Source organism: Phodopus roborovskii, unplaced genomic scaffold, assembly GCF_943737965.1.
Source record: "Phodopus roborovskii unplaced genomic scaffold, PHOROB, whole genome shotgun sequence".
Classification (NCBI taxonomy): domain Eukaryota; kingdom Metazoa; phylum Chordata; class Mammalia; order Rodentia; family Cricetidae; genus Phodopus; species Phodopus roborovskii.
In genome coordinates this window covers 1,609,556-1,633,215 of record NW_026126461.1, presented here as the reverse complement: position 1 = coordinate 1,633,215, position 23,660 = coordinate 1,609,556, and the positions used below count along the sequence as shown (strand labels likewise).

Here is a 23,660-nt window from a genome sequence, read left to right as displayed (position 1 = left end):
AAACCTAGCTTTATAGCCCAAGTATTTTAACAAGGGAAACTTGTTAGATACATAATGACCCACCATTGTTCTGAGCTATATCTACTTATTAAAAACAGACCTCGCCATTGGAAGAGGTGGAGGAAGGCAGAGGAATTCAGACTGCCCAGCTGGACAGAGAGAGATCTTATTCTCCTGGCGCTGGGTACTTGCACCTACCAGACAGCAATATCCTAGAAAGCACAAAGTCGGGCTCAAGCCTACCCCCCTCAGACTGGGGGATGGGGTGTCAGGAAGAGGAAGGTGCTAATGTCTTTAAAGACAAAGGGCAGCTGAAGGACAGCTGGTATCCAGACTGACAGTGCCTTTCCAGATTCAATCCTCAGGGTGACTGAGAACACCCTCAGGGGAGGGGGAGGGAGAGCAGGCCAGGGAGGTCAGAACCCTAGACAAGCTGAAATTTCCCAGGCGATAATTTTAATGTCAGCACCGTCTGCCATCTCTAAATGCAGAACTGAAATAAAACTGGGCACAGGGGAGGAAGTCTGCCAGCCGTGAAGCAGGAAGCATGGCGCTTCAGGTGGCCACTCCCAAAGGTCTGGGCAGCTCCCTTTCATTTTTCATTGAAAAGAATATCCAGAACCGGGCTGCAGACCTGCAAGGCCAGCACTCAGGAGGCAGAGTCGGGAGCATCAGGGATTCAAGGCCATCTTCAGCGATAGAGGCAGTTAGAGGCCAGGTATTTAGTTACCATGGAGATTTTATAGATGATGGGAAGTGTGAAGTGGAAAACTCAAACCAAACAAGAAGCTCTGTGCACGTTTCCACTACATCCAAGCGCTTGCTTCAAGCCCAAGGAGAAAGTCAGGAGAAGTAGGGCTTAGGCAGGGGGCGAACATAGGTTAGTCTGCTGTACATAGGGCTGCTCTTACTATTTCTGCTCCTCAGCAAGGACCCTGGGTCTGTGGAAGTTGGAATGATGGTGAAGGAGGAATAGGCATGAGCTAGATTCAGTCCGGGCCTTGGGGTGCTCCAGGGATACAACTTAGACAGAAGAGCTTAGAGCAATGCTGGCTGGGAGGAGAGTTGGGGAAGCTTAGAGATCAGTGGGCCTGGCCAGGCTTTTGTGTTCTGCTCCAAGCTGCTCAGCACAGTGGATACCAAGATGTGCCATTTTCCTATGTGGTTATCACTGTGGTTAGGACACACCTTTTCCTGGGTCTCGCCCCCACGTGGTTTCCTCTATCTCCATTCAGCCTGCAGGGTTCTTCTCAATGTCTAGTCACCTCCTCTGCCTCAACCAAATGTCTTCTTGAGAATTACAGACTCAACAGGGGTGAAGAAATAGGAGAGAGAGCATGGTTCCTTGGGTCTCTGGGGGCTTTGGCAGCATTTGCATTAAAAAAAAAAAAAGTGATTTGAAGCTCCCGGGAGTGTTTAAGTGTTGGGGTGTATATATATATATGTAGTATAAATGGACTGTTGTTTTAATTTTTTTTTTTTTTTGACACAAGGGCTCACATTATAGCCTAGATTTAACTTAAACTCATCCTCCACCTGCCTTGGCTTCTGGAATGTGACAATTACAGCTGGCCAGGTTGACATCACTTTAGCTGCAGCATGGGTCATGAGAGGGTGCTGTGCTCGAATTAGGGAGGTACAGTGGCAAGAAGGAGAAATGGGCAGGGTGGGGAACTGGTACAGCTAGAACACTAATACACCCAGGAAGTACAGCCAGCTAGAGAGACCCAGGGCCTGGGGAAAGAGGGGATTGGGCTGGGAATAGTTTTGGAGGCTGCTTTGGTCTCAGAAACCTTTGAGTAGTTATAAGGCTTAGAGTGGCACCTCTATAGCACATCCCCTTAGAAGACAGCGAACACCCCTTCACACACGCACTGAGAAAGGATTTCACTCTGGAGCCCTGGCTGGACTGGCAGTCACCATATAGCTCAGGCTGGTCCAGAGCTTGAGATCCTTCCACCTCAGCTTCCAAGTATTGGAATTATAGGTGTGACCCACCATGCCCAGCTCCCTTTCCACTTTTTATTAACACATTTTCAATGTTTCATCGCCTTGAAGTAGCTAGGGTCAATTTCCGATCTGGGATCATGGAGATGGTCAAGATGCAGAAGGGCACAGCTAACTGGGCTGGAGACACAGTGGAGGCTGAGATAAGGAAGTATCCAGGGCCTGGGAAGCCACTGGGGATGGTCAAGCCAAAGGGACAGCAGAGCAGGGGACTGACTGGCTCCCTACCTGCTAGGGAACAAGCAGAAGGATGCAAGCCAGGCTGGGGAAGGAGCTGCAGAGCAACTCTGCAGCTTTGGATTGGAATGGGATCTTGAACAGTGCGAATTCAGTGTGTGTGTGTGTGTGTGTGTGTGTGTGTGTGTGTGTGTGTGTGTTTAAGGAGGGTGTCAGGTGTCCTCTTTTATCACCCCTCTTTTGAGGCAGAGTCTCCCTTGAACCTGGCAATCATTTTTTTCTCAGCTTTTCTGGAAGCCAGCAAGCTCCTGAAGTCCTCCTGTCTCAGGGGTAATTGCTTACCTAGCATACCTAACGCTCTGAATTTGATACCTAAGGTGTAAATAAAATAAAACTAGAAAATCCAACACACACACACACACACACACACACACACACACACAGGCTTGTGGAAATAGTCTGAAACTATCTATCTCATCCCTGATTGTAGACCTCCTGGTGAAACTTCACTAAATCAATTATTATAATGATGGCTGCAGGAATTATTATAATGATGTATGGGCAGAAATGTATGCCTTCTGCCTGGGTGCTGGGATAAAAATTTTGGTGCTCAGGATTGCACAGAAAGTGCTTTTCACATCTTTCTAGACCCTCAAACTCGTTGTCTTTAATATGTAGGTGATTCCAGGTGAAAAATATGAATGTGCATGTACACACACACACACACACACACACAAGTGTGCGCGCACAGACACACACCATTTCCTGGTTTTGTCTGCTGAGAGGGCCTAGAAGTAATAACTCACTAACGCCAATGAGCACACTCATTGCTCAAATCTTGGGGTGGCAAACATCTTTCCCCATTAGGAAGATCCAGAGATCCTTTTATTCAGCTAACAGCCTACAATCTGGCGCCAGGATAGTACGGCAGAACCTGTAATATCTACTGCTCTAGAGCAGTGGTTCTCAACCTGTGGATCACAACCCCTTTGGCAAACCTCTATTTCCAAAAAATATTTACATTGCTATTCATAATGGTAGCAAAATTATGGTTATGAAACAGCAACACAAATAATTGTATGGTTAGGTATCAACACAACATGAGGAACAGTGTTAAAGGGTCACAGCATTAATAAGGTTGCGAACCACACTGCTCTAGAGAGGGAAGACATGCTTCGAACATGAAGACAATTTGTTAAAAAAAAAAAAAAAAAAAAAAAAAAGAGCCAGGAACCAACTGGAAGAACAGTGGGAGACAGCAGTTAGCACAATCTGGACATCAAAATGAATAATGAAAATAGTTACAATCCACTGAGTACAATGAGAATTCATGAGTCGATCTTTAATAAATAAACCAGGGGGCAAGCTCCTCCCATGGTAGAATGCCAATTAATAACCGTGAAACCAATGACAGGAAGGGGCAGTTAGCTTTTGGCAGGCATTGTTATAATAATTGATTCAGGCAAGTTTCACCAGGAGATGCTAAAGCCAGGGATGGAATAGACAGTCTCAGACTATTTCCACAAAATTGTGTGTGTCTGATGAATCTTCTAATTTTATTTTATTTACACCTTAGGTATCAAATTTGAAGCATAAGGTATGGTAGGCAAGCAATCTACCCCCGAGGCATACCCTGAGCTTAGTTATCAGGTTGTTATTTATTTATTTTATCTGGAGACAGGGTCTTATTATTTATCCCAAGCTCCACTCAGACTCATGATTTTACCTGACTTCGGTTATTTATTTTATTTTTATTATTTTAGACAGGGACTCATAGTCTAAGCTGGCCTTGTACTTACTGTGAAACCTGGAACGATTTTAAATTCCTGGGGGAGATATATCTCAGTGGCAGAGTGGCTAACATGTATGGGACTCTGGTTTCAACCCCAAGCACACACACACACACACACACACACACACACACACAGAGAGAGAGAGAGAGAGAGAGAGAGAGAGAGAGAGAGAGAGAGAGAGAGAGAATGAAAACCTTAATAAGTATCGATAGTACTTTTGCAAAGAGGAAATCCTGGAGATGCCATCTTAGCCCCATACTCTAAGTTTACCCCAACAGGACAGAGTGACCCATGCCCCTTCTGGAGTGGGTGCACCACTGTTGAGAAGTTCCGATGGAATGACAAGACTGCACCCAGTCATGGGGAAAGCCAGGAGAACTCAAATCAAGAGGCAGCCTACAGAATTACTAGCTAGTTCTTAAAGAAAAAGAAAGAGGGGGGGGTTGAGGGAGAGGAAGGGAGGGAGAGGGAGGAAAGGAGGGAGGGAGAAAGAAAGAAAGGAAGGAAGGAAGGAAGGAAGGAAGAAGGAAGCAAAAGTCAATGTCATGAAAGAAGGGACAATACAACAGCATGCCCAGCTTTAGAGCATTAAAGAGACAGGACGGGTACATGTCACATGTGACTCCGGATTGAACACTGGCCCAGGAGGAAAATTGTTTTATGTATGTAAGTTATGGTTTACATAAATACACACATAGGATATTTTTATATTGCTGCTGAGGCTGTTGGAGAGGTTTGGACGGAGTTTTGGGATTGGATGGTGGATCAGTATTAATGTCCTGATTGTGATGGCTGAATGCGGCTATGGCAGAAGAGAAGAGGGGCAACAGGGCATCGTCAACTCTTACTCTTTAGTAACTGAGAAAAACAAATGGTAATATGAGAGAACAATCAGCATACTACATGTTAAGATGCTCAGTGGGGGAAAACGAGAGAGGAAAATGCAATTCTTTATACTGTTCTTAAAATCTTCCTAAGTCAAATTACTTTCAAAGTAAGTTATTATTATTATTATTATTTTTTAAGACAACCAGTCTGGGAATGGTTTATACCTTAGTTAGTTACATGCAAACATTTTTTTGAGCACAACATGATTATAAAAAGCATTCAGTTTATGTAACCTAGATCATTTCTTTAGCATGTGCACATGCAGGCATATACACACATGCACACACACATGTATATACAGGAAAGAGTTTGTCTAAAAGTGTCAGATTTTAGAGGTCCATATAAAACCATTCCAGGTTTATATACTTTTAGAGGCTTTGTATAAAATATGTAGCTATCTTGGGTCGTCTACAGTGCTCAGACAACTGGAATAATTCAGATACAGTAAGAACATAAAAGCAATCCAGGAGTCTGGTAGTTTTGGGCGAGTGGATAGAGGTGAGAAGGTGGTGAAAGCCCCAGGCAAGCTTTCACTAAGTGAGTACAAGCTGTTGTCTTACCTGCAGTGATATGAGGCTTGCCTGGGGAGGGGCAGTATCCCCTTGATTGGCACAGGTCTTGGGCTTGGGGTTAGAGAATTCAAGGTGGCATGAGCAATTGGGTACGGTGGATCTGGCTCCTGCCAAAGTCCCCTCATACAGGGACTTGCTTGTGAGTGGGAGAAGCTGTCTGGCAGACTTAAGAATGGAAGTCAAGGTGGACCCTACCCTCTTCTCTCTCAGCTCCTGTAGGCTTAATTAATCCAAATGAGTGGTACCTGAAGATTCAAGCTTGCTGGGCTCAGACGGTGGTTTGGGTGGGGTTTGGGAGGACCCTGTATGGGGGACCCTGCTCTTCCTTCCCAATGGAGATGAAGGTAGGGGCAGTAGGCTGGCACTCATTTCTCTGGGCAAAATCCTATTTCTGCTGCTTTGTGCCATCTTGGGACTCCCAAACAGGACTTGGAAAGCAAGTGCAGAGTAATGAGCAGAAGGGAATGCCACATAGCTCTAGGAAGGACACCAGCAGTATAAGGAATACAAGTGGACACAATGCTAACCCTGCTCCAGCTCCAACTATGAGGCGGGAGCCACAATGAAATCATTTTTGCTGACCTAGATATCTAGGGAGCACCAGGCTATCCATCAGAGGCAGGGTCCTCTTTACACTAGTGTTTTGCTCATATGCCTTTGAGAAGACCCTGTGGGATGACTTAGTATGGGTTCTGCCCTCAGCCCCTGGCACCCTCCTGCTGGGGAAACTCAGGATTCCAGGGATCTCCTATGCCAGTATCTACTTGGGCTCCTTCAGCTTTATCTCCCATGTGCTGTGATCCCTGCTGAGGGGCAAGGGTCACTGGGCCCAAATCCATGACCCCACTGTCTTGAATCTGGGTTGTGGATCAAGACCCAACTTTTTTTTTTTTTTAAGGATTTGAGCAGCTTATGAAGCACTTTGAACATCTTATACATCCCTGGCTATGACAGCTCTAGGTGCTTCCGCAGAGCTCTCTGGTATCACCACAGTGACTAAAGAAGGGAATGATGGCAATGCCATCTGTCAGCATATGGAACAGGTATTTGGATGGAGGAAACTTCATCTGGTTCCCCGGGACACAATGAAACTCTGGGACAAGATGGGGTTTTGATTATTGGGGTCAGAGAAGACAACTAGACATTGTGCCTCATCCCAGCATTGCAGTGAGGTTGTCAGATACCTGTGGAAACCATTGCTACACTTTCTCCTCGTGAAAGCGAGGCAGCTGTGGCAGAGCAGACTTTCCCTGTTGTGGAAATATGGATCCATATCCACATCCCAGGGCTTTGCGACATCTTATACTTCAATGTGAGAGACCTACTTCTTTGTCCTATCAGTGTGACTCAGCCATGTGACTTGCCTTAGCCAACTTAATGTGGGCAAACAAACCAATTCTGAGCAGAGAGTGGTATGGGTCTCTTCTTGACACCCCTGGAACCTATGAGCTTCTAGAAGAGATGCCCATCATCCTGGAACAAGAACATATAAGAAGCAGACCCAGATCTGACCAGATGCCTGGGGTCCAACTTGACCCAGCAGACCCCAGTTAGGTCAGTCAGTGTCTGATGACCAGACTGTATAAGCCAGGAGAAGGAAAAAAAAATCAATGTTTATTGTTAGTATACAGACTTTTTTTGGATGGGGAAACAAACCACTTTTAATTCTAGCACAGAGTTAAAGTGGGGTCTCTAGTGTGTTGCTCAAATGACAGTCGACAGCATGCAGGGTCATGAAAAGGTCATGCACAGACAATGGGAAAATGAGTGTTCCCCAAGGATCTTCCTTTTACTGAACTTTATGATGTAATCATCTTCACTGGTCCAAGGAAGCTGAAGCTGTGAGAGATTGAGTATCTGGTCCAGTGCTACTCAGTTCATTTTAACAGCGGGACTGTCACCAGGGATAAATCTCTAACACAATCATTCCAGCTTCACGGGGTTCACTGTCCTTCCATCTCAATCTTTGTGGAGGTCTTCAGTCCCCCCCCCCCCGCCCGCCCCCGGTCCTCTCACGTGGTTCCCAGAACCTCTACCTGGTGCCCTCCACTCTCCAAAGCAATTCTTGCGCATGGAAGCTATTATCCAGGATATACCACACATTACCCTTTAACATCAGAGGTGGGCTTCAGTGACTAGAGATGGATGCTCAGTAAGACAGCAGACTGTTCACATGCTGTTAGCGTTAAAATTTACAGTGTTCCTACCAGGTTCGTGGTGTGACTGCTTACTCCTGGGTCCAAAGCATGATTTTTAGTTTTGCTGTTGTTGTTATTGTATTTTGTTGATAGACTTTCTCTGTGTAGCCTTGGCTAAACTGGAACACGTTCTGTAGATCAGGCTGGCCTTGAAATCACAGAGATCCACCTGCTGCTCCCTCCCAAGGGCTAATATCCCATGATATAACAATTCCACTCCTAGCCTGTAGCATACGGCTCATACTGTGGATCATGATCACAGGTTAGTACATGGCAGGTAAGATTTGGAGGGAGCCTGGGTGAGTGCCCCTGGAAGACTGGACAGGTGAGGTTGATCAAGGCACACACAGGATATCCCATCAGCAGGAAGCAAGGATTGGATGGGTATGCGCCAACATGGGGAAAAAATGTTGGTTTTGTTGTGAGACAGGGTTTCTCTGTGTAGCCCTGGCTGTCTTGGAACTCATTCTGTAGACCAGGCTGGCCTTGAACTCAGAGGTCTGTCTGCCTCAGCCTCCCAAGTACTGAAATTAATTAAAGGCATGAGCCACCACACTCAGCTAACATGGAAAAATCTTGTAGTGCCAGTGAGATAGCCCACCAGGTCAAGGCACTTGCCGCCTAGACTAACAATCTGAGTTTTATCTCTGAGACCCACAAGGCAAAAGAAGAGAGCCAACCCCCACAGGTTTTTCTGTGACCTCCATGTATGTGTTATGGTACATGTACATGTGTACATATGCATTATAAATAAATACAACTTAAAAATTTGAAAAAAAAACTTACAAAGATTCTCGGATAGAAAACAATAGAAACCAGAATGAGACCTGGGATATCACTTGAGTCAAAGATGTGTGCATACAAAATACATTCTGTGGGAAGTATCAAACAGAAGACGCTCCTTAAATGGTTGCCTATGGAGGGGAAGTCATGTACACATGTTATACAGTAGAAAGGCTTAAATTAAATCATTTTGTAAAGTTACTGCTTTGTGATGAGCTTGGGCTATGGTTTTGATCATCTAAATTGATTAATATTGGTTCCTAGCTCTCTGATCTGAATTTATTGCCAAAAGATTTTGTGCTTGAGTTCCCCCCCCCCCCTTTGGTTAAATGAAGAGAGAGCAAAGCCTGATGGTTCACACCTGTAATCCCAGCACGTGGAGGATCACTGCTGGTTGGAAACAAATGTAAGCTACCATGGTTAGTTCAAGCTTGGGTTACAGAACAACAACATCCTGTCAAATAGATAGATACAAATGTAAAATTAATAAGTGCAAAAGAACTGGACAGGAATAAGTAACATTGGAGAAGGTATAAAATCTGAAGAATGTGAGTGAGGTAGGCAGGGTAAGACACTAGGGAGAGGTGGTGACTGTGGCACAAGGGAGAATTACCCCTTAAAGAAATTTCCATTTAGTTCCTGTTGACGAACATTTCCTGGCCCGCAGGGTTCTGCAGCCGCCCTTCAGCCCCAAATAAACACACAGACGCTCTATTAATTATGTGGCCGATGACTAGAGCTTCTCATTGGCTAGCTCTGTCTTAATTACTAACTCATTTCTATCAATCTTTGTATTGCCACGAGGCTGTGGCTTACCCGGTAATGCCTGGCATAGTATTACTCCTTCGGCAGTATTGCAGCTCTGGTGGGCTCCCACTGCCTACCTTTCCCAGAATTCTCCTTGTCTCCTAAACCACCTATCTTCCTGCCTCATTGGATGAACAGTGTTTTATTCATTAACCAATAAGAGAAGCATATATACAGGAGGACATCCCCATCAAGTTCCTGTTATATCCATGGGGGAGGAACAAAGGCCAAGAGTTGCTAGAATTTACACATGTGGAGAGGAAGTAAAACTCCAGGTTTTCAGATTTTTTTTTTAATGTGCACAATTGATTTTGTTTTTAAAGCATTATATCTGCCACTCAATTAAAAAAAAAAAAAGTGAAAAAAGAGAAGGCCGGCTGAGCACCGGCATTTGTCTCTTTCAGCTTCCTGCCAGTGGATGCAGTAAGGCCAGTCAGTCACCTTATGCTCCCATTACAATGCTTCCCCACTTCAATGGACCACATCTCCTCAAACCGTGAGCCATAATAAACCTCACTTCCTTAAGCTGCTTCTTATCGGGACATTTGGTCGTGGGAGTGTCATACTTAACACTCGGACTATGCCGGTCTCCCTGCCAGTGAAGAAGGGGTGTAAGACCTATTTGGCTAAGAGCTTAAGTTAGCTGGTGCTGTAAGCACAAGGCTCGAGTGAGTCATCATCCCCAGGGATCAGGATCGCCTCCCACTTTTCAAATTTGCGGTGGGAAGTTTGATTACACCATCAAGTCCGTAAAAGAGGCAGGTGGAAAAAAAATCCTCTCCCCGCCCCCCCCCCCAAAAAAAAGTGACAAAAAGAAAACTCTGAAATTAAACAACTATGGATAGGGTTTGGAGCCTGAAGGGACTCTGAGATAGATGGAAGTGATTGTGGATATATCTGACAACACCCCACACCACCACCGTGAGCTACAGGAGTGTGCCAGCTAGTTCTATGTCAACTAGACACAAGGTAAAGTCATCCGGGAGGAGGGAACTTCAATTCCCTCCACGTGATGTGGTTGTATGCTAGCTGATAGGGGAGGGCCCCGCCCATGGTGGGTGGTGACATCCCTTGGCTGGTGGTCCTGGGTTCTATAAGAAAATAGGCTGAGCAAGCCATGGGGAGCAAGCCAGCAAGAAGCACCTCTCCAGGGACTCTGCATCAGCTCTGGCCTGTTTGAGTTCCTGTCCTGACTTCCTTCAACGATGGACTGCAGTATGGAAGTATGAGCCAAATAAACCCTTTCCTCACCAACTTGATTTTGGTCATGGTGTTTCACCACAACAATAGAAACCCTAACTAGGACAAGGCGACCTGATAAGGCTGCTGACCTTGCCAGCTCTTCCAATTAGAGTTTATGCCACACTATACTAGGTTGTTACCTGTGGTCCCTACTGGATTAAATCCCAATTCTTCAGAAACCCCAAGAGCTGGCTGCTCAAAGCTCCATCCCGTGGGCACCGTAGTGGGAGTATTGACATGGGCAGATGATGGGTCATTTTTTCCCCCTGTTGGAGAACAACTGTCAAAAGTCTGCTACTTCATATGTCATATGGAGTGACATCGGCCACGTAGACGACATCATCTCTCCAATTCCTACAGGCTGGGCCTCTGTCCACACCTGGTTTTCCTTCTACATGGTCCCCGCATTAGAAGGCAACATTGGATCAGGAAAAAGTACAGCGGTCACAAAAAGGTTAATGACTGTTGGGGCAATGCAGAAGGAAAGCAGTATTCATCAAGGACAAAGATTTTCCCACTTAAAGATGGCAAAGGCCCAGACCAAAACAGGAAGCTTCCAGCCTGCTTTGGTGGGTGGTGGGGTTGTCTGAGGCCAAGAGATGCCGGAAAGAGACAAGAACAAAGTGTTCTTTGCTTGGCAAGCTGTCATGACAGTCATGAGCCCTCCAGCTCCCCTTGCTCTGGGACCAGAAGCTCAGGTAGGTAGACAGTGGCTTCGATAAACACTAGCCCTCAGAGGAACTGAAAGTCACCACTGGAGCCTCCTGCTGCCCAGAGGAACTGAGCAAGGCCCAGTCCAACCTGAGACCTGAGGCCTGAGGCCAAGGCAGTCAAGGAGCTGCAGTTACACCTGCTGCTGTGACACACAAGCCCCATCCCAGGAAAGGAAGAGAACTCTAAGCATGAGAGTTGAACTGTGGGGGAGGGTAGACCTAAGGGGAAGGGCAGATGGGGAAGTTGCGACTTTCACAATGGGTGAGATAGCTTACTCTGCAGTTCACACTTTGGTGGCTTCATGTGCATCCTGGGTAAGGTTTTAGGTTACTTTGCCAAAGCAGGGGCCTATGAGAAAATGCAGTGTGTAGTGGTCTAGGAACCAGTGGGTGTGTACTGGGAACTCATCCAGTCAGCAAAAACGGATTTTCACATCTTGTGTAGTAGGTCAGTGCCTGTTTGTTTGCTTTTAGATTGGTATACATTAATTATACACAATAACAGGTTGCATTGGGATGTTATATATATATATATATATGTGTGTGTGTGTGTGTGTGTGTGTGTGTGTGTGTAATGTATGTTGTTCACATTCACCCCTATTACCCTCTGTTGTTCCCCTCACACTCCTGCTGATCTCTTTCTGTTTCTAACCCCCCTCTTTATGTCTCATTCACTCTGTGTGTGTATGTGCGCATTTGTGTATGAGTATGTGTGTGTGTGTGCGTGCATATGTGTGTGTACTGATGAGTTTAATCAGGGTTGTTTATGAGAGTGTAGATGTAGGAGCATGGGCAACTTACCAGTGGCTACACTACTGAAGAAATGGTCTCTCCTTCCCCTGGACATTGTTAAGTGCTTATAAATCTTGGGGGGGGGCTGGGCTCACAAATCCCTCCCCTTTCCATAACAAGAGGATTCGTTTTTGTATCCATGGTAGAACAGGCTTGGCTGAGATAGCAGATGAGGAGGGAACTATGGCATTGAAGGGGACAAGGTTCCACCCATCTCCAGCATATTATCACGGGGGAATGGAAGCCTCAGTTCACCAGAACTTCATTTTTTTTTTTCAAAAGAAGCCAAGAATGTCGATAATTATGTGGGAAAATCTCTGAATATTAAGATTTTTTTTCTTTGATCTGTCACTAAAGAAAAACATCTGCCAGATAACCAACAGTGCTAAACCCTATTTAACACAGCAGCCACCTGCTTGTGACTCTAAATCTCATACATATAGATTTGGACAAAGCATCTTGAGAAATGCATTCATGAGTTGTTGGAGACCACACAGGCTCAGTGAGACCAAGTCAACATGCACACAGGTTTCTGCTCCATCAGCTGCTCAGATTGTTAGATATGGGCTTACTGACACAAGGCTGCATCTCCAGCTTGCTGGGTGACCGAACCAGAAGAAAGAGGATCTCAGTGTTCCGAAGTAACATGCCAGCCGTGGCCATGTGAAGTTCAGAGAAAAACAAGCTAGAGGAAGACATACACGCAAGAAAGAGTTTCACAGCAAACACAGTGTGAGGAAAGGTTTGGCATCGCCTTCTGGAAGCAAGAGCTGGCCAAGCTGAGCTCCCTGGGAAGAGTGCTGAATGGGAGAGGAACCCCGCAGCACTGGGTTCCAAAGGCCCCTCAGGAAGGAGATACCAGGCAGAGTACATCATGAGTAAGAAGAGGACATACTGACTGGTGGACAGAACTCAGAGCTTGACCTGAAGGAAAATGGAGCAGCAGTTGCTTGTTCTCCAAATAGCTGAGGTCTTTGCATCTTGTAAGGATGGTCCTAGCAGGAAGATTTCCTTCTCCTTTAAGGACATACTGTGGGATGCTCATCTGAGAGCTTCTGGTGCCTGGTGCTGAGCATTACCTACCACTGAGCTTTAACTAACACGTCCACAGTGGACGTCTCACAGGACCTCTGCTGACCTGTGTAATATTTACCTACTTCCTGTCCCCTTTGCTGCCCTGCTGTGGCACTGTCTGGTCAATGCCTTTCTCCAGGCATGCCTTTTTATTCCTAGTCCTGATTTATAGCCTCTTTCTGGAGCAGAAATCAGGAATAGGCCACAGGGACTAGCACTGCTGCCAATGAGCATAGCTGCTTCACTGCAGGAAGAGACTAATGGGTCAGGGGAACAGAAGGAGGAGTCTTCATCCAGACTGAGATGCAGAGGAAAATTAGCATATGGGCTGATGAATCATGAGTCAGCAGGAAAGGGTGGACTGTTTACTATTTGAGGATGCTGAGTCACTGGGAAGAAAAATTATATTCCCCATTTTATAGAACATGTCAAAATAAAGAACTTGACATAAAAACACGATAAGAGTTAGAAAATAAGAAAAAAAAAATGCTACTTTCTCCCGATAATTGAAATTGGTGAGTCACAAGACCCAGAATCCACATGAAAACTAAATATATATATTTTGAAACAGGATCTCATGTTGCCCAGGCTAGCTGCAAACTCCCTATTTAGCTGAAAATGACCTTGATCTTCTGTTTGTCCCACCTGCACTCCCCAAGTACTGGGATTACAGGTGTGTGCCACCACGCCCAGTGTTATACGGTGCTGATTGACCGACCACAGGGCTCCACCATGTGTGCTAGGCAAGCAGTAACTGAAGTATATCCCAGCCTCCATTTAAACATTTCACAAGACATGATAGACTATAAATAATCTCACTAAGGGGGAGGGGCTGGAGAGATGATTTAGTCTACAAATTTTCTGCTGCACAAGCAAAAAAGACCTGAGTTCAGATCCCCAAAAAGTCAAATAAAGAGCAGGGGTGTGGTGGGGTGTGCATGTAACCCCAGCAGTGGTGATGGGGTTAGAGACAGGTGGAACCCTGCAGCTCACTGGTCAGACAGCCTAGTGGAATTAATGATCTAAAGGTCAATGTTGCAAAAAATAAAGCAAGAGAGTGATCAAGGAAAGGCGCTGGACAGTGACCTCCAGCCTGTAGGCACAAATGGCACACATACCACACACATATACAAACCACACACACACACACCACACATATACAACACACACACACACCACACATATACAACACACACACACACACACACACACCACATATGCATACACACACCAATATATACAACACACACACACACACACACACACACACACACACACACACGAATGTTTTACCTGCATCCATGTGTGTGCATCACATGTGTGCTTGTTGGGTCCCCTAAAATTGGGGTCACGGATGATTGTGAGCCACCATATGGGTGCTGGGAATGAAACCCACATCCTCCAAAAGAACATCAAGTGCAGAAGCAAAAGAATGGAGGTTTTAAGCCAGCCTCAGTTACATAGCCAGTGTGCTGCCAACCTGCTACAAAAGCGACCAGTTCTACTTCAGACAGACAGACAAAAAAGCAGGAAAACATTGACAAAAAAATAAACATGCAAGTTACAAGAAAAGAGATGCAAACAATGAGTACACATGTGAAGAAAGGCCTAATGTCATTTCTAACACGGGAAATGCAAAACAACATGCTGAGAATGCAAACTTCACCCATTGTTTGAGGAACCTTACAGACACAGATAATGTCCAGTACTGAGCGGAGGGGACTTGGTAGGAGCTAAGAGGTATCAGGGGGAGGCTCACTTGACAAAGTTTTGGGCAAGGTAACTTGGCCAAATCTACAATAAAAGTCTTCAACATAAGTCTCTTTCTTAGTAAAGAAAGCTTGCTCTGTGTGTGTGTGTGTGTGAGTAGCAACTGTTTGTAGGCAGACCAGCTATTTCTCCCACAACGCAGAGCAGCCTCCAGCCTGCACTTGACCAAGGGTAATTCCAGCCTAAGGAGGAGTCTTCTCTCCCAGGAGGCCAGCAGCCAGTGTAACTGTAATCAACAACTAATTAATAAAATTCAAGAACCAAAAGATCACACTGCCAGCCAGTTTTTGCCTTGAAGGTTTTAAATATAACACATGCACACTTTTCGGAGGACTCAAGTGATAGATGCTATTGTCACATTAATTATTACAGAGGGGCTGCGGTGGTTTGGATAAGAATGGTCCCCATGGGCTCACACATTTGAATGCTCAGTCATCAGGGAGTGGCACTATTTGAAAAGGGTTAGAGGGGTTAGGAGGCGTGGCTTTGTTGAAGTAGGTGTGGCCTCGTTGGAGGAAGTGTGTCACTGTGGGGTAGGTTTTGAGGCTTCAAAAGCCTATGCCAGGCCCAGTGTCTCTCTGCCTGTAGATTTGGATATAGAACTCTCAGCTGCTTCTCCAGCACCATGTCTGCCTGTGTGCCACCATATTCGCCACCATGATAATGGACTAAAGCTCTGAAACTGTAAGCAAGGCTCCAGTTAAAATGCTTTCTTTGGTAAGAGTCATGGTGTCTCTTCACAGCCATAGAACAGGGACTAAGGCAGGGAGTACTTCTAATCCAAAACCCCCAAATCCGAAACGCTTCAAAAATTCCAAACTTTTTGTGTAAACCAGCAGATGCCACAAGTGGGGAATTCTACACCTGACGTCACAGGACAGGTCTTAGTCGAAAAACAGGAATGCTAAGTGTACTTAGAGAGTGGCTTTCAGGCTAGCTGTGTAAGGTCTATAGGAAACAAAAGGGTCCTGTGTTTTCACTTGGGTCTAGGCCCTGCCTTGGCCTTTGGTCTCAGGTTGTATATACACATATTCCAACATCCAGGGGGAAAAGTCCTAAATTCAAACCACTTCTGCTCCCCAAAGAGGGTCACTCAACCTGTAGTGTCTGTTCCTAGGCAACAAGCCCAACACTGTTCAAAAAGGAATCCCAGTGCACTTCATACCGGACACAACTGTTTAGCAGAGCAGACATCATATAATTATTCCCAAATTTAAAAAAAATTAAATTATGTATTTCTTTGTGTGTATATATGTGGTGTTCTATGGAAGCCAGTTGTTGCTGTTGAGATGTCAATAGTTTCTTCCTCTTGTTTGTGTATACTTACGCATGTGTGCACATACGTATGCATGTTTTTGTACACGTGTATGTGCATTCCTGTGGCGACTAGGTATTACCTCGGCTGACCTCCTCAGGATCTTTTGAGATAGGGTCCCTCATTAGCCTGGGCCAGGTAAGCTCCATGGATCTCCCTGTCTCTTGCCCAGTGCTGAGAGTAATTCTCACCCCACCAAGTGCTGTCATTTTGTTTCTGAGAATCGATCTTAGGTCCTTGTGCTTGCAAGGCAAGTGTGTTCCAGACCAACCCACTGCCCCAGCCCCTATAGCCAAGCTTTTGCAGCTCTTCCCTGCACAGACCTTTAAAGAATGCCTCTGTGAGCCCTCGGCATGTTCCAATGCTATTTCTGAAGTGTCAAACACATTACAGACTCTACAGCTGCACTGGAGAGAAATGTATTCACACTGAGACTTTCCCAGGAAGGGGAACTGGTCTCCGGGTGAGGGGATTTTACTTGTGTTTCCTATTTTTTATTGGAACGCCCTTATTCCTGCTTTTTACCTTCCTTAAAGAAAAGAATCTGAGAGGGCCAGCACACGCTGACACAGCAACCCTCAGATGTTAACCTTGAGGACTGTGGTACTCGGTAGCCTTCGTGGATCCCTGGGATTGGGAGGATGCCTATTGCTGTCTCCAGTTCTCTCGGACCACACTAATCCCCCTTGTTCTTCCTGTGAGCATTTTCATCTTGAGGTCAAGATTATCCCACCCACTCATCGTTTATCTTAGGGGAATCTACTGAGCCCTGGGCAGACGGCGTGGGGGAGGTGTCCCTGAGGACTGCAGATAGTGAAGGCTGGGCTCATTGGCTAGCTGTGTTTCTGGGCAGAGAATGGGTGGGTGAGAAGTTAGTGGCCCCGGATCTCAAAGGGCAAAGCTGAGATGGGAAACTAAATCATCCCACAGAGAGCCAGAAATTGAGATGTCTTCCCCGGGCACAGAGGTTGCTAACATGGTGATTGATTTTTGTGCCTTTTCTGATTTGAGTTAGAGAACTAGGATATTGAGCCCATAGACAAGTCATTAGGAGTGTGTGGTGGGGGCAGAGCCAGTCATGTCAGCATGGTGCTGGCTGGGACTAAGGAGAGGGGTGTTTAAGAGGCTGCCAACCATTGCTTATAGGCTGTGGTGAAGTGATGTTGGCGCTCAATTCAAAACGTATTCTTTGTTTTGAGATTCCCTAGAGTGGGCCAAACCTTGTATGTTGGGGTGCTTTCAGCTGCAGGTAACAGATAACCCTCTAAGTACTTTAAAAACAAAGGAATCATCTCACTAAATAGGAAGCCCTGTGGCTGGCCACCCCCCCCCCCCCGCCCCCAGGCTTGTTAGTTCTGTGCAGTGAATCCAATGGTGCCATTCAGGCTGGGGTTCGTTTTATGTTTCTGCTCTGCACGCTGACCTCACTCTGTGGTTACCTTTTCTTATGGTTGCAAAACAGCAGCAGCAACTCCACTCACCCACCATATCTCATTTGGTGGGAAGGGAGCCATTTTGTCTTGCGTCTGTTTCTAAGAAAGTCTTTGATTGGACTCCTCACAGAGTCTTTCTGTCACATCTCATTGACTGGGATTGCATACTGTTCCCTGGTCTAATTAGGGCCTGTTACCTTCAAGGCATGGCTAGCGTCAGCTCTGTGCTATGTGGGACAAGAAAGGATGGCGTTTCCAGCAAAACTAAAGCAGACCATAAGGCTCTGGGCGATGGAGAAGTAGCAACAAGATGGCTGGGGTGTGCAGAGATGGCGGGAGAAAATGACAGTCATTTAGAGGTAGAGAGGGCAGATAGAATGAGCCCTTTCCCCAAACACCGGGGAATGAATTGTATCTCCCACAGGCTTCTAGGAGAAGGAGGGGGGTGTTTGTTCCTGAGGGTTAGGATGCTCTGGACGGCTAACAAATGAGAGAGAGACTTGATTTCCTCAGCAGAATCTGAGAAAATAAAACAGATGAGCTGGAAAAAAAACAACAACCACCACCTTTGAGTCAAAGAAAGACCTGAGTTTGCAAAGTGATCATACTTAAAACAATCCAGACGTTAGCCACGGGAGGAAAATGGCATGGAGAGAGAAGACAATAAGGCCCATCCCTCTACTAGAACAGCATGAACTTGGCCTTGGGTTGGTGCCTGGGACTCAGTTTCACTGCCTACTCAAAGGCTACGGAACTACACCTATGGGAAATATTGAAGGAAAACTTGGTCTCAAGAATTTCCCTTTCACGTGAACCCAGCTGCAATATGTTTTGAGAGAATCAGAGGATTATAAAAATAAATCTGTTCATGTTTGCAACAGACCAAAAAAAAAAAAGAAAGAAAGAAAGAAAAAAAGAAAAATTAAGATTTAGGACCCCAGAACATGGCTTCCATGACACAAAGGGGCCCCGTGTCCTCGCATGGCCATGCTAACCCCTGAACCTGCTCTGCGCCCCGGCTTTTGCAACTTCAGGAAGCCTGTGTTTGAGCCACATCCTTTGCCCAAAGGCTCAGACGGAATCTTTATTTCACTTGGTGACCACTCAGAACAATAACAGCTGCCACCCGCTTCCTGAACTTCATAACAACGACTCAACCGTTTGCCCTCCCAGACGCTTGTGACAGGCCAGCTCTTAGACCGTGGTTTTGTTCCTTCTCCAGATGCCGCACTGCCACGCGACAGACACCACCAGGGACCAGGAACTTGAGTCACAGTCTGACCTACACAGGTCATGGCAGGCTCTGGCCACTGGGGTTTCCTTCTGTCTGAAAGACTAGCCTCTGTGAGAAAGATCATCTCGGAGTCCCTCTTCTTGGAGACATGCGTGAAGAGTCATGGTACCCCAGTCTTCACAGTCCTTAATCCTGATACGCTGCCAGCTCAGCAGAGACAGGAAGTTCTCAGAGATATCTGTGTGATTGAGTGGCGAGCAGGGCTATTTTTTCTTTTTATTCATAGGAAGCATCAGGCAGCAAGGCCCCTACTCACTTCAGTGGTGGGCCTGATTAGGGTACCATGTCTAGGGGCTGCCCGGAGCCCTGCAGCCTCCCTCAGCTACAATGCAGTTGCCTGTTAAGTCACCTTGTCCTGCCTCAGACCTTCCCTTGCTTCCCGGGGAGCAGAGCTGTTCCAGAAGGCAGCACTGGGACAACAACTCATTCTGAAGCCACCAGCCATGATGGGTGCCACTTCCCCGAGGGGGGAGTTACTTCCTTTGTCGTTTCAGGAAGGACCCAGGATTCGCAAGAACCCCATCTCTGGGTGTGGGAGCCTGGGACCTAATGGGCTGACCATCCTGCCTGCCTCTGGTCTCACACAGTACCCAGAGGAGGTCAACATGAACCTTACTGCAGAAGAGTCTCTGGGTCTAAGGACCTGTCTTAAAGCTGCTTCACGGTCTCCTGGGATCACTGCAGATCCTCACTTTCAGCACAGGGAACAGAGCCTGGGGTACACAGCTGCCCCAGACACCTTCCCATAGTCCTAATAGATACTGTCACAGCCACCCTCCCTCACCATCAGCTCTGCTGCTTCTCATACAACACCCACGTTCCCTTTGTAGAAACTGTTCCCATCTCATCCAAACCTTCCCTTTTCTCGGCTCTTCCTTCCCTCATTATCTTTCCCTTTCTCTCTTACTGTCCCCCCCCATGTCTTCCCTTGCTTTCTCTCTTTATACTACTCGCCTCTCCTTCTCATACCTTCGCATTTTCTTCCGTGTTCCTGTCCTTTTCTCACCTTGCAGACCGAGGAAGTAGATATGGCTGTCTCCCTTCTTACCAAGGTTTGAACATGGCTATCTCCCTAAGAATGAGGGCAGTGAAGGGAGGAATGGCCTCCATGCAGACCACTACCCCCACCCTTTCACAGAACTGTGACCACAGCAGGGAAAATGTGACATTCTGCTTTCCTGTTTGGTTTCCCAGCAGTCTCTGAACAAAGTCAGGGTCAGCAAAGTCCTGAAGGCGTGGGGCACATGGCCCAGTGCTGTTCATGACCAAATCCCATCCAAGCAGGTGAGGAAGGGCCCATCTCAGAGAGACTGCTGCCCTACCTCCCATCCATGAAACAGTCTTAATGTTCCACTGCGCAGTGTCTCAGCCTAGCTCCTGCTTCTGCTGACACCAAATGGCTTCGGGTATAAGGAATGAGTTATACAGAAACTGTGGCTAAACTCAGGAAAGAATGCAGGTTTTTATTTCAACATGAAAAGAGGAACTGGAGTTAAAATAAGCTGTGACCAGTACTGGGGCTTCCTGCAGGACAGCTCTGACTTGGCTTCACTGGCTGTGAGCTTTGATTTGCTTCTCAGTAGTCAAATCTGTTAACTTAGGGTGGCATGTGTTTGTGTGTTTGAGGCAGGGTCTCATGTAGTGTGGGCTCTTTCACTGTGTAGCCGAGGGTGACTTTGAACTTTCCATCACCTCACCTCTATCCCTAAGTGCTAAGATTACATGCGTGTGCTACTAGGCCAGGCATTATGCAGTACTGGGGAATGGAACTGTGGGCTGCAATTGCTAGGCAGGCTCTCTACCAATTGCGCAACATACCTAGCCACTAGCACCTGTGTTTTTGCGTTTTAATAGGAAAGGATATCCTCACAGGTGAGGAATGTCCTAGACCATCTTGGTTCATGGTTTCTTGTCCCTTAGTTAGCTGGTATTGGTGTCCAAGAAGGTCAAGTGCAAGATTGGAAACAATTATGTCTAGCAAGGCCATATCTCTTCCTTGAAAACTACCTGTCTACTGCCCTTGTCGAGGTGGCCATAAGAGGTTCTGCTCTGTCCCCTGTCTGTCAGTGGTGGGCAGACACCTGCTTCCTAACAGCCAAACAACATAGAGCTCGGTAGCCTGTGAGTGGTTCAGACAGAGAAAGCTGTTGGTGGCAGAGCCAATCAGATTCCCTCTGGGGATTGGGCCTTGAGAAGGGCACTGCTGTCAGTCAGCAGGGGAGGAGCAAGCCCACAGAGAAGAGCTGACTCACTGAGGTAGAACCCAGCCAGGCCCCAGCTCCTCTGGGCCCAAGCCCTGGGCTAGCCTAGCGTCCTTCGGGCCACCAGGGACAGTGTCCCTCCCTTGCACAAGTTAGCCAGAGTGACCCCCTAAGCCCACTGAAGCTCTCAGTTAAGAGCCACTCAAGGTCTGTGGTCATTTATGGGGTTACAGGAAGCCACCACAGCAAGAGTGTGAAGACAACGTGGGCACAGACTCCAGACAGACAAAGTTACAGGTTTACAAGCTGTGGGCAAGAAGCCACAAAGTCATGTCTTTTCCAGTCATACTTAAAGTTTTCATCACTTTGAAGGAATAGAAGAAACCACAGAGTGGGAGATCAAAGACACCGACTGACTTTTAACTTAAGAGAGTTGACTCCTAGCAGGAAGCCACCTTCAATGGAACCCATGCCTCCAGGCAAAGTTCACACAGTCCTAGACTTGGATAAAGTAGAGACCACAGAGGCCCACCACTTGCCTAAGCCACCTTCCCCAGCCAACCATGTCTTCCTTCAGAAGCTGCGAAGTCCACATCTGAGAAAGTATTCAGATGACGAACATTTGCCGAAACCTCAAAAACAGTGTTTGCTTAAGTGTGCCCAAAGTCTGTCCTGGTGATTTCCACTGAAGACCGGGCTGGCGTTCTATGACCCCTAGACTAATCTGACGGGGAGAGAGGCTTAAACAGCACAACGCCATGCCATGCCGTAGAGCTCACACTGGCCTCTCCCATGAAGCCCAGTGTGAGCAGATCTGTCCCTCAGCAGGCGGTTCTGCCACATCTGGGTGGAGCCAGTCCCCATCCAGCCTCTCTCGGAACCAAGAGGCTGGTGGGAGTGATTGAAGGGATTTCTTCTGAATTACATCACTAGTCACTCTGCAAGGCTTTCCTTTGCTCATAGCTTCTCTCTCTTCCACGTCTCTAGGGGCTTTTCCAGGGGCTGTCTTTTGTCAAGGCTGTTGTGAGTCTACCTCTTAGGCCTAAGTAATTAATCGTGTCCTTCAAGTTTTGGAATTCATCAATGTCCCTTCCCATTTCTACTTTCTCTTCAGCTAAACCCTGAAAATTTTGTTCCTTGCCATTCTAGTGCCACAGTCCCTAAATGCTTGTCTACCCTCTTCCTGCACTGCTCCAACGTGAGCCACATGCTGCTGTGGCTCTTGCTGTGGTCCCCGGGAACTTAGTGACACACAGCCCCTCCTCTACCGAGGACACTGAGACTGTCACCTCCTTCTTTCTTTACACCTCCATGTTCTCTTAATGAAGCCAGGCAAAATATAGCTTCCAAGTCACTCAGCTGTCACACACATGGTCAAACAAAGCCCTTATGTTTGCCACACCAACTGTACCAAGATGGACTTCTCAGGGTTCAATTGGCACTGCTGATATTTTCCTTTTAAAGTGCAGCTGTGGTTGGTAAGATGACTCAGTAGGTACAGGCATTTGCTACCAAGCCTCAGGATTTGAGTTCAGTTCCTCAGAACCCACATGGCAGAGAGAACTAACTCGTGAAAATTGTCCTCTCACCTCTACAAGCATACCATGGCATACCCTGTAAATAAATAATTGGTTTCTTTATGGCTTTGTGTATCTTGTCTTTATCCAGCGAATTCAGATGCCATGACTATCAGCATTGGGCAGAAGCGGGTTATGGGAATTTAAAGCCACCGTCTCACCTGATCTTGTTCCCTTGCAAGCTCACTGCCCTTTGCCGCTTCCTGGACCACTAGCATTTGCTCATTTGTGGTAGTCAAAGAAAATAATGCATGGAGACCCAGCCACTGGCTCGGCTCCCTTCACTATCATGTCCTTCTCTCAGCCAAGGCCACCAACTGTCGCTGGCGTGTGTGACTATCATCTTCCCACTGTCACCTATGAAGAGTCACTGTTATTTACTCAGCCCAAAACATGTCTTTGGGGACAACGCTAAGCTCTGCCAGGTCCTCACATGGAGGCTCTTCAGACCACCTGCTTTTTCACTTTCTCCCGGAGAAAGGCACAAGTTTGTTCAGGACTTACCTGAACAGTGAATTTATCATCCTCGTTGGGCAGAATCCTGTAAGTGTAAACGCAATTCCGGAACCTGAAATAGATCAAAGATGACATTAGAAACCATGCAGGAAAACAAAGTTTGCTCAGACCAAGGAGGACGAGGCTTTCTGACATAGCTTGGGGAGTCTGCACACAAAAGCTCCAAATGTCAGGATTGATGGTGTTCTGAGGCGGAGCCAAACCTGAGGTCTCCCAGTCCTGCATACAGCACTTCCCCTCAACCCCCAGCACACAGAGTGGCCATGGATGTGCCATGTATGTCACTGCTAGACAGCCATGGGAGTCTGATCTAAATGCTTCATCCTAGAGGGGCTTCCTCAACCTTTTAGCTGCTGTGTTGTCCAAGATAATGGAGCAAGAGACATGTTTGAAGAACTAAAACTCCCAGGGGCTCAGGAAGATGGTGTGATAACTGGGTCTCCAGTCCAACCTCAGAGGCAACACATTGGCCAAAGTGAGGCCCCCAGTACCTACCTTCTGCTGAGAC

The 23,660-nt window shown here is 46.7% G+C and overlaps 1 protein-coding gene across 1 annotated transcript in view; it reads right to left on the bottom strand.

Annotated features, from left to right (window-relative positions):
- Positions 1-23,660, bottom strand: part of Inpp5d (inositol polyphosphate-5-phosphatase D) — a 96,403-nt gene that overhangs the window by 59,367 nt on the left and 13,376 nt on the right. The window contains exon 2 of the mRNA XM_051190732.1: positions 23,141-23,204. Coding sequence (XP_051046689.1) covers positions 23,141-23,204 — 64 coding nt within the window. The remainder of the gene's footprint in view (positions 1-23,140; positions 23,205-23,660) is intronic.